The following is a 10,732-nucleotide window of genomic DNA, read 5'->3' on the forward strand; positions in this document are numbered from 1 at the left end:
GTGAAAATGAGTCCTTTAACCCAATTGAACTTGAGCAATAAGTGAACCCCACAGTCCTCGAATGAGCTCTTTTCCTTGTTACTGTGCCCTACAGAAGTTAAAGTGGGAGCTATTATTATTATTATTATTATTATTATTATTATTATTATTATTATTATTATTATTATTATTATTATTTAGTAGTCGTAGTAGTAATAGTAGTTCCAAATTGCACGTATAGTATGAATTTCTTAAAATTTTAAATGTATTCACATCAAATCCCAGTTTGTCACATTTTAGCAGTAATCTAATATTAATGAGTGTTTATTAATAAGTGTTAGAAAATGATTAGTACCTAAAACTTTAATGGTCTATTCTGGTGTTAATCCTAAAAGTCACTGAATTGACTCTTTGTCTCTTTGCCAAGCAGTGGCGGAGTGCTGCATGCCATGAGTGTTATCTGACAGAACACACCGGTGTTATCTGTGGCAGCGCCCCCTCCACCCAAGCACCCGGTGCCCAGACTCACATATATTATGATTAAAAAATACATGAGCGCGTTGATAAAGGCTCTGGGTGATATTTATGTCCCTAGATAGGAAATAAATTCATAGACGCGGCCAAAAATGGTCCAATTAAAAAAAAAAATGAAATCACAGATAAATCGTACCCGGCTGCAACATGATAAGACTCATTTTTAGGATTTTAAGGAAGCAGTTAACTGCAAAGTGCACACAGCTTGAATTATACTTATTTACACAAAATGAAGAATGCGCACACATGCGTGCATGTGTCGGATTTTATGAATTAAACATTGAAATAAGGAGTTTTAAATAGACATAATGCGTGTTATGGAGTAGCAAATTAATGTTAAAAGAGAAGGAAACCGAATTCATTTCTTCTATAGTGTGTTGGAATCACTTTGGAGCATCTTAAAAAGAAGTTTGTTCGCACAAAATCACACTTCATCCTCTGTGGTGTGAGACTGTGTGGAGCCCGGTCCTGACGCAGACTCACCTAAAAGCTGTGAGACTCAGTAAACTAAGAAAAAGCAAGTTTTCCTTTTACTTTTTTAAATTCTTTTTTTAATTATTTTTAACTGGAACTTTCATTGATTTAAGCCACGGCGACGTGAAGTGATATTGTGCATCCCTCAGGGTAAAAGAGGTTTAATGGCTTTATTGATTGAGGCATTGATATTATTACTGTCTGCACTTGAACGATCCAAAGTCACTGCCCCTGACACCCGATGACGCTGACCACAAATGCATAACCACATGGGAAGCTCTGACTTCACCACTAACACTAACTCTAAGTCCACACATGAAGGCTGTTCAACACTATAGCTGCGTAAAATGTGTTTTTCCTAACTGTCGCCATCGGTGCGAGCAGCTGATAATCCCCTCTCAGGCTGGCATCCTGCCAGCAAAGCTTCTATCAGACCTGGAAGAAGGGTCCAATCTACGTCAGTGGAAGCGGCCCCCGTGGGTGTGACTCTCGACCCAACTGCATTTAAGCAGGGATCCAAACTAACCATCAGCAACCACGATCCGATTCAGCTAAAGACACTCAGAAAAACTAGTCAACATGAGTTTGACCGACAAAGACAAGGCCGCCGTCAAGACTCTGTGGGCGAAAATCTCCAAGTCCGCAGATGCTATTGGAGCTGATGCTCTGTCCAGGTGAGTGGAAATGATCCACGTTCATTTACAGCTTCTGCTACTTTTTTAAATAAATGTATATAATAGAGAAGCGGCCCTGGTGTTTTTTTTTTTTGTCCAGTGTCGCCACTAGTAAATTAAAAAAGCGCTCAACTGCTCCAGGTGAGGCTCGAACTCACAACCTCGGCATCACTCTGCAGGTTACTGTCTTATAAGTACCGCGCGCTGACCGATTGCGCCACTGGAGCTTGAAATTTGCCCTCATTCAATAAATAAAAAACGATGTGATGAAAATGGCACGAGTAGTGAGTTCTAGGTGAGTGGTGTACGCTCAGTTACGCTCTCCAACCCACTGTGTTACTTCTCCATGTCCGCAGGATGCTCGCCGTCTATCCCCAAACCAAAACCTACTTCTCCCACTGGCCAGACCTGACCTCCGCCTCTCCCCACGTGAAGGCCCACGGAAAGAAGATTATCGGAGGAGTCGCTCTGGCTGTGGCCAAGATCGACGACCTGACTAACGGCCTGCTGGACCTCAGCGAGAAGCACGCTTTCCAGATCAAAGTGGACCCGGCCAACTTCAAGGTGAGACAGAGGTCGCTCGCATCGTGCACATGCACACACATCGTGGTGTCTGTCATGTGCTGTAATTATAGTCTAGTGGTTATTTTCATGCTGTGTTAACGCAGTGATCTCATTCAAATGACTTGTGCGTAAAGGAGGTGATTTACGCACAATTTACGCAATATGGCAAACGTCTGAGTTGTTAGACTTCAATCTTAGATTTCATTAAATGAAGTGATATTTTACAACACAAACGTATTAAATCGCCGTCTGTCCCTGCAGATCCTGGCTCACTGCCTTCTCCTGGTGATCTCCAACACCTACCCTGCGGAGTTCACCCCTGAGGCTCACGTCGCCATGGATAAATTCCTGACCAACGTGGCCCTGGCCATCTCTGAGAGATACCGTTGATCTGCAGCGGAGCTTCACCGAGCTCATAACTCATGGAGACAAATGAAAAAATAAAATGCATATAGCCCAAAACTTAAAGTGCCGTGTCTTTTATGCGTGCTGAAATGTTTTATGGGTTTACATGTAACAATGACATTTATACAGACAGAAGAACAAATGAAGAGATTATCTATGTTTTTATCCATTCTTTTTATTTCAAATTTAAAAAATCCACATTGTGAAAATACAGTTTGACACAGCTACAGCAACAGATCGGGTATACGCCATAATGACCTTACTGAATATCTCATGATGTCTGATGAGACTCGTATATTGTCGCTATGATTTCATAACGACTCGCAACTTGTTATCACCGAGGATCAGTCTGAAATAAAAGCAAGAGAGAGGTATTATGAGTTTTATCATTTCATGTCCTTTTATTTGATGTGTACGTCAGCTTTTTTTTTTTTTTCCAATCACCAGTTACACCTGGTTCTTCTCACCTGAGCAAAGCAGCGGCTACCACACCTCCTGCTATGGGACCGACCCAGTACACCCAGTGGTAGGCCCAGTGGTTGGTCATCACAGCTGGGCCGAAAGCTCTGGCTGGGTTCAGACACGTTCCTGATACGTCTCCTCTGCACCAACATGAAAAAAAAAAAGATTCAAATGTATTTATTTATTTATATTTATTTGGTTGTTATAATCTAAAATCGCAGTTATCACAACTGTAGCAGCAAAAAAGAAAATCGTCGCATTATAATGTGGCTATAAAAATTTAAATAATAAACACAGTTAACAATAATAATAATAATAATAAATATGTAAAAACAATATTATACATTAAGTACTAACGAAAAAAGGATTTATCAACTTTTTTTTATCAACTTCTATTTTGCATCTTTTTTTTTTTTTTGACAGTTTGTGTGTTGGTTTATCAATTTAGAAAAACAATAATTGCTTCATAAAGGCGTGTTGGCACAGTTTGGTCAATAACTTTTTTCCCGAATATACAAACAAATCCCATAATTATGATTAATTGTAACAAAACAAATCCAATAAAGATGTAAACACATTTCCAATGAGTCATATGAATTTAAGATTTCGTTCTCTTTCTTTTTGTGTTGAAGAAATGGGGACTTTGGTGCCTAGTCTCCCACAAAATTTGAATATGAATAATGAATATTTCTGTATTTTGATTCATTTATTTAGCACTTTGTGTCAGAGGGATTTATTATTATTTTATTTTGGTTTTATTTTGAAATGACAGACACTCGCTATCAGCTGGCTGATAATATCCGGTCTGACTTTAACCTGATTTCATGCAGGTGAATATTTACTGTTGTGCAGGAGGAGCTGGCGTTTTAAATCAGATCTGGTGCAACTATTGGACACAGGCTGGGTTTAATAAACCACCCTTTTTTTTTTTTTTTATCTCACCCTGCCAAAATGTTGACGATGACGGTACAGCCCACCAGGAACGGAGCCAGCGGGGTTTTGGTCTTGTCGTTGACCGCTACCAGCAGCACCACCATGGTGATCAGGCAGGTCATGGTCACCTCCCCAAAGATGGCCCCGGCAAGCTGGCTCTCTGACTTCAGGATATCAAATGCTGCTCCTGTGGCGTTAATGTAACGCTCTGCAGGGGTCATGATCTAAGAAAGTTGACATTGGATTTGTGTTAACGTGTGTGCAACCAAAGAGCCCAAAAAGCATCGTTATCACAGTATCCTGCTTTATGTTTTTGAACTTTCAGGAGTGACCTTGGCCATTCCTGCTCCAAGCACTCCTCCAATCAGCTGGCTGATGAGGTAAGGTCCCACCATCATCAGCTCCATGCCTCCACACAGGTAGATGGCAATAGTGAAGGGGGGGTTAAAATGGGATCCACTGGAAGGAGGAGGAGCAGCAAATTTAAAAAATGAGCACATTTAATGCGCAAAAAAGAAATATGCAAACCACATGAGGCCAGTTCCACTAAAAAGAAGGTTAATTATAGCAAAGACAAAACAGAGCAGGAAAAGCACAAAGCAGTAACCAAACTGTGAATGTAATGACACGTTTGTTGTTGTTGTTTTACCTGATTTTATCCATGACTGCCACCAACACTGCCACTGCCAGTCCATGCACCAGAGCAGGCTGCAGCCGTCCAGCTGCTGGTACATTCTCGATGACGGACACACAGCCGATGAAAACAAAGAACATGGTCCCCAGTAGCTCAGCCAGGCACGGCTGGAACAGCTTCTCATATTTGTTGGGTTTGGACTCAGGTTGCTTCTTTCCCTTGGCCATCAGAGTAGAGTCTATGTCTTCCATTTCCATTTTCTCAACTCCCATTGTTGCTTGTCTTAATTCAGATGTCAGATGACTCTCACAGATGCCTCCAGCACCTACACCTGATCCAGTCTGCAGACTGAGTAACAAGGCACTGCCGTCGTGAACGGATGTAACACTGAACTACATTCGCGTCACAGGTCATAAAAACATTAAGAATATTTGAAGGTCCATTGTATCAATACGGCCCACACCCAAACGTGTCCTGACCTGAGGGCTCTTAGACCCCTGTCCAGCACCGTCTTCAGGTGAGCCACTCTGAGCGACAATAAAGTTCAAAAACCAGATGCTCAAGGCTGAACACAGTGAGCGCGGTCAGATAAGTGTTTGAGGGAGTCAAGAAGGGGCTGTTGTTTATCATCACTGCTCTGTTTGGGTGGACATACATACCAAGTGCAAATGTCATTAACCCAGTTAGATAAGATAGACCTAGACCATAGACTTTCCACTAATCTGGTCCTAGTTCCTTTGTGCACTCTACACACCAAAATGCGTTACACTAATGTTACACAAATCAACATTACATCGGATGAGACTGAGTACTTTAAGTAAGTAAGTTTGATACTGAAAGTATTACATAGCAATATGAAGTAGCACATAAGTAACTGTTTGAGGCCCAAAAAAGTCAAATAATCCACACATGCGGTGGAGATTACAGATGAGAAAAAAGGGGAATACAGATTGTTGTATCAGAAGATTGTTTTCTCTCTTGTTAATCATCTTACAACTTACAACCAGTTTATCTTCTGACCCTTTGGACAGGGCCTCTAGGTTGGGCACCATGCCACTAAACTACATAAGTGATCATAAAACCAGCTCCACTTTGACCACTTCTGACTATGAAATGCACCAATATAAAATAATAACCAGCCACAGGGGACATTTTTAGGCAGAGTACGTCTTCTTTTCATACTGTTTTATATACATTTTTATGCTAAAACCTCAGTGATTCAGTCGTTCAAGTGATATTTTGCAGGCGATTAGCTCCTAATCAAAACACCAAAAGTTGTTTTAGTATGCAACTGAGTTACTATATTTTTATTTTCTTTCAAAAGACAAATAAAGAGAAATATCTGCAGTAGGAATATTGCAACATACATTCTCCCCACATGGTATTGCAACTACAAGGCTAAAACTGAAGATACTTTTAAAATCACCTGCGGTGTCCTGAGAGATTTATTGTTCAAACAATAACCAACAAATTAAATTCAGAAACCCCCTAAAATAAACAACAACAGAAGGAGGTCGCAGTAGAAGCATGAAAAACATTCCCTTGTTTCAATTCACCATTCAAATGCAGCACCTTGCTACATTCACTCGGTTAAAGCCACAGACATTCCTTTTCTTTCTCGAACATGGTTTAATAAACGTATTTATATAAAAAAGTCATATTGCACAGACAGAATCTTTTGATTTAAGAGAAATAGCATCCAAAAACAGACAGAGAATGTCTCTGTTTCCAGATTGTACTACCCAAACCATATAAAGTAATTCAAGTTAGCACCACTTCAGCTAACTACAGCAATAAAAAAGATACTCACACAATATTGCATCAGTAATATAAAAACTTATTATATAATGTATGATACAACACCATCAAAGAAGTCCTTACCTTTGATACTTCAGTTACACTTTTTTCCTTTGTAAGCTATACAGGCTGAAAAAATGGATGTTCAGTACCAGTGATCATTACCAATTTTTCCAGATTCATGCTTCATTATAGCTTTAAAAGGTGTCTTTTTAGAAAAGTTGTCATTGTACGTTATTACAATGTTTTAGTTGATCAAAGGGCGCCAGTTTATGATTCTTATCTAACTTTATTGTATAGTGCATTGCCTTGTCCTTGTGCCATAAATCTGTCAAAGCAGGATTTTCAGTTCAGGGTTTTGACCCAAACAATAATCATAAAAAGATTATATAGCACATAGATAAGAAAATGTGTGAAAAATATGTATGAAATTCCATGTATGAGATTTATTATCAACCATGTCTGGATGTTTTCCATCTCTCATCAAACATGGATTCCAAGTTTGTTGTAGCTGTCAGGTCCTTATCATTCAGATGCAAACATGGCATTGAGGATGAGCCAATAATTACAGCTGGTACAAACACAATGATACCAACAAATTGCTGACAAATTTAAATAATACAGTTTCATTGTTGAGTAATGTATGACTATACATATGTAAAAGATGTCCTCAAATCAGTTGGTGTGTCCCCTCTACCCTCCGCGTTTATACATTTCACTTCAGAAAAAGTCGAGTCTTGTGGTCACCAAACAACAACCTGCAAAAGAATGACATTTAGTGAAGTGATCATTTTTGCTTTGTACTGAGTATAATATAATAATAGAAATAAATATAATAATAGAAAGTTAAAAACAACAACAAGATAAGTTGTTAAAAAGGCTAGCACATATCTACTACAATAACAAGCAGAAGGGTCAAGTAAAATCAAACTGACTACAAAGACATTCAAAGTGACCACAAAGACATAAATATGTAAAATCACACAAGAATTTCACCATAAAAACATGCAAAACAACTGTAAGACTCAAAATGCTCACAAACAGATCAAACATCTCCAACAGTAAATACAAAACAACTGCAAAAAAACATGAAGCAACTACAAATAGGCATGAAATAAAGATGTAAAACAAGCACAAAGAGACATTAAACAATCACGAAGAGACATTAAACAATCACAAAGAGACATTAAACAACCACGAAGAGACATTAAACAACCACGAAGAGACATTAAACAACCACAAAATGACAATAAACAACCACAAAGAGACTCAAACTGACTTCACACAACTAGAAAGAAACACAAACAAACTGCAAAGATGTACAAATGAATGCAAACTGCTGCATAACAGCTAAAAGAAACACTAAACAACCACAAATGTTGCAAACAGCCACTAATTCTAGTTGTTTACTGTTGCTCCTGTGTGAGGGATTGTCTGTCTGTGCCCTACATGTCCACTGTCTCATAATGCATCTATGTTTAAGAATAGTACTTAATAGATATTTGTAGCTTGACTGAAACATTCAAACAGGTGGAATAAAGCTCACTGAGTGGGCCGACAGGCTAACTCGCAGAATGGTTAGACTGAAATTCGGTGGAACAGAGGTGGGAAGTTTCTATTGTTATAATCTACTGACTGAGAAAAATCATCTTGACAAAGGAACGTTTCCATTTAAACCAGTCATGAAACTCATAAAACACTAAAAACTAAAGATCAAACATTCATCAGCGTTTCAACAACATCCACCAAACGTGTTAAACAGTAACAGTGGGCCGTCTTTGAACAATAAAACAAAACAAAAAAGGTTAACACCCCTGAATCCTAAACTACCCCCGTGTTCTGAGTACCACACAGTACCTGATAAAGCTGACAGTGAGCAGTGCACCACACAGTGGTCCAACCCAGTAGATCCAGTGATGGCTCCAGTGGTTGGCCACCACTGCAGGACCGAAAGCTCGGGCTGGGTTCATACAGGCACCGGACGTTAGTCCTCTGCAATGAAATCAGATGAAAACTATCAGATTAAATGTGAGATAACATTATGCTGATAGGAACCAATTTTAAATTAAGAGTTGTTGTGTGGAGTTTACTTTAGAATTTTTCTTAGACAGTTATTAAACAATAAACTGACACTCAATCATGTTATCTTGTTAATGAACCTTGATATCCATGTGATCATAGTGATAATAAATATTTGTGTGAAGGGGCTGATGCACGTCCTTGATTTCTGTTTTAACACTTGCTTTGCTTGTTTATCAGTCCTAGAATCTAGTTTGATATCTACAAGTTACATTACTATTAATACATACATGTCTCCTGTTTCAACAATGAAAGCCTGTAACTCATTCACAGGATTCACAGGGTTATTGTTATTTAGTTTTTCAGGACGACGTGCTCTGGGCGAGTTTACACATGTAGCATATTTTCTCTGATAATGAATAACGGCATACTTTATTGATCTCCTTGGTTGATCTCATTGATGTCTATAACCTTTTTAAAGGAGTTGCTTGTGGTGCTCTTTTGTTTTCACTGTTTTTCTGGCCAGGATAATATTTCAATAATAACTGGATCTTCCACATATGTTTTGTTTTTTACCACAACATAAGAAACACGTGACCTCTATTTAACTTCTTAAGCCAACTTGTGCAGCACAAGTGATAATTTAGGCGAGTTGGTTACCTAGTTACTTTAAAGTGGACAAATACTTAGCCATTCACTTATTTTCAGTATTATATTTAAAATAATTGATACTGTGTTGAGGACTGTTTACACTTTTACATTAGATTTAAGATTTAGATTTTCTTTTAGAAAAGTTTTTTCATGATTCAAAGACCCTTTCCATATTTTTCATTATTCTCTAGATGTTTTCCTGGAAAAATCTATATCATTTTGGGGTGGATTACGAGCTGTGACTGATCTCCAAATGAATTTCCTCATTAGAACTTCAATTACAATTGAACATCAAACTAATTTACTCAAATACAGTATGTTGTAGTTTTAGTGGGGATGTTGGGGTCACATTCAGGACCTCCACACCCATCATGTGTAAGCCTTTGGCTTCTGCTGAGGCTCCTACCCGGCAAATATGTTGGCTGAGACAATGAGGCCGATGCAGAAGGCAGCCCCCGGTGTGCTGGTTTGACTGTTCACAGCCCCCATGCAAACCACCATGGTGACGATTAGGGTCATCATCACCTCCCCCAGCATGCATTTAGCCAACTCACTACTCATGGGCTGAAAGGCTCCTCCAAGGGAAGCAGAATACAAATCAGCAGGGTACATTGCCTGAAAGTGCAGCAAAGTGAATACACAGTAAATCATTTTTATCCTTATCATGACTAACGTATGACTGTTTTTTTATTCTTTTCTTGGTAGAATTGGACTTTCTTACCCTGGCCAAACCAGCGCCAATCATCCCACCTGATATCTGAGCCAAAACGTAAGGTACCAGCAGAATCAGCTTCATCCCTCCACACAGGTAGACGCTCAGAGACACCGCAGGGTTAAAGTGCCCCCCGCTGCAGTAAACATAACGAACTTTATTCAGTGTCTCTAAGCTGATAATAACAACAATTATCCATCAGAGAAAGGATAAGCATAGCCTCACAGCAACTTCACACACCACTCTATGTATTTTATATATGAGCTATTTTGTTCTACAGATACATGTCAGAGATTAAAAACTACATCAAATAAACATATCACCCTTCCTATGATAAAAGGAAGGGTGATATCAAGCATTTAGTGTCATTACCTAATTTTCCCAAAGACCATGATGAGCACTCCCAGCGCCAGTCCATGTGCCAGAGCTGGCTGCACGGCACCAGCTATTCCCACGCTCCCAATTACGGATGCACACCCCACAAACACAAACATTGCCGTCGCAAACAGCTCCACCAGGCAGGGCTGCACATACTGCTCATATACGCATCTCTTTTTGCTTGTGCTGCTCGTTCCTCTTCCCGCCGCTGGCTCTCCCGTCTCGGCAACTTCGAAGGCCTCTGACTTGGGTTCTGTCCCTGACATGTTGACTCAGACTCTGTCTGCCGTGTGCCAGGACTTCTTGTTCCACCGGTGGACCACAGTTTTGCAAATGAGGAGACACGCTTTTGTTTTTTTTTTTTTAATCTGAGGCCCCACCTTCATGCAATTGTGTATACTCCCGAGAGTGTTGGGTTCAACAGGAGAAGCTCATAAAATTATTAGTATGGGGTTATTGCAGGGGACAAGCACATACAGATAATAATAAGATAAGGATGACAGGTGTCTTATCGCT

At 39.5% G+C, this 10,732-nt stretch overlaps 3 protein-coding genes and 1 non-coding gene across 4 annotated transcripts; 1 reads left to right on the forward strand and 3 right to left on the reverse strand.

Moving 5' to 3' along the window:
• Nucleotides 1–1,554: 1,554 nt before the first annotated feature.
• On the forward strand, nucleotides 1,555–2,615 carry hbae5 (hemoglobin, alpha embryonic 5). Its single transcript, XM_026351470.1, has 3 exons — nucleotides 1,555–1,661; nucleotides 2,018–2,225; nucleotides 2,487–2,615. The coding sequence occupies exons 1-3, from the start codon at nucleotides 1,567–1,569 to the stop codon at nucleotides 2,613–2,615; spliced, it is 432 nt and encodes a 143-aa protein (XP_026207255.1). The 5' UTR covers nucleotides 1,555–1,566.
• Nucleotides 1,795–1,888, reverse strand: trnai-uau. The gene is made up of 2 exons: nucleotides 1,851–1,888; nucleotides 1,795–1,830 (listed from the first exon to the last, which is right to left on the reverse strand). It is a non-coding gene; the product is annotated as a tRNA-Ile (tRNA).
• Nucleotides 2,616–2,933: 318 nt separating the features above from the next.
• On the reverse strand, nucleotides 2,934–4,931 carry aqp8a.2 (aquaporin 8a, tandem duplicate 2). The gene is made up of 5 exons (XM_026351689.1): nucleotides 4,675–4,931; nucleotides 4,358–4,484; nucleotides 4,035–4,249; nucleotides 3,098–3,232; nucleotides 2,934–2,979 (listed from the first exon to the last, which is right to left on the reverse strand). The coding sequence occupies exons 1-5, from the start codon at nucleotides 4,929–4,931 to the stop codon at nucleotides 2,934–2,936; spliced, it is 780 nt and encodes a 259-aa protein (XP_026207474.1).
• Nucleotides 4,932–7,171: 2,240 nt separating this feature from the next.
• Nucleotides 7,172–10,482, reverse strand: LOC113156535 (aquaporin-8-like). The gene is made up of 5 exons (XM_026351749.1): nucleotides 10,211–10,482; nucleotides 9,848–9,974; nucleotides 9,533–9,741; nucleotides 8,314–8,448; nucleotides 7,172–7,214 (listed from the first exon to the last, which is right to left on the reverse strand). The coding sequence occupies exons 1-5, from the start codon at nucleotides 10,480–10,482 to the stop codon at nucleotides 7,172–7,174; spliced, it is 786 nt and encodes a 261-aa protein (XP_026207534.1).
• Nucleotides 10,483–10,732: the final 250 nt, after the last annotated feature.

This window comes from Anabas testudineus, chromosome 19, assembly GCF_900324465.2.
Source record: "Anabas testudineus chromosome 19, fAnaTes1.2, whole genome shotgun sequence".
Classification (NCBI taxonomy): domain Eukaryota; kingdom Metazoa; phylum Chordata; class Actinopteri; order Anabantiformes; family Anabantidae; genus Anabas; species Anabas testudineus.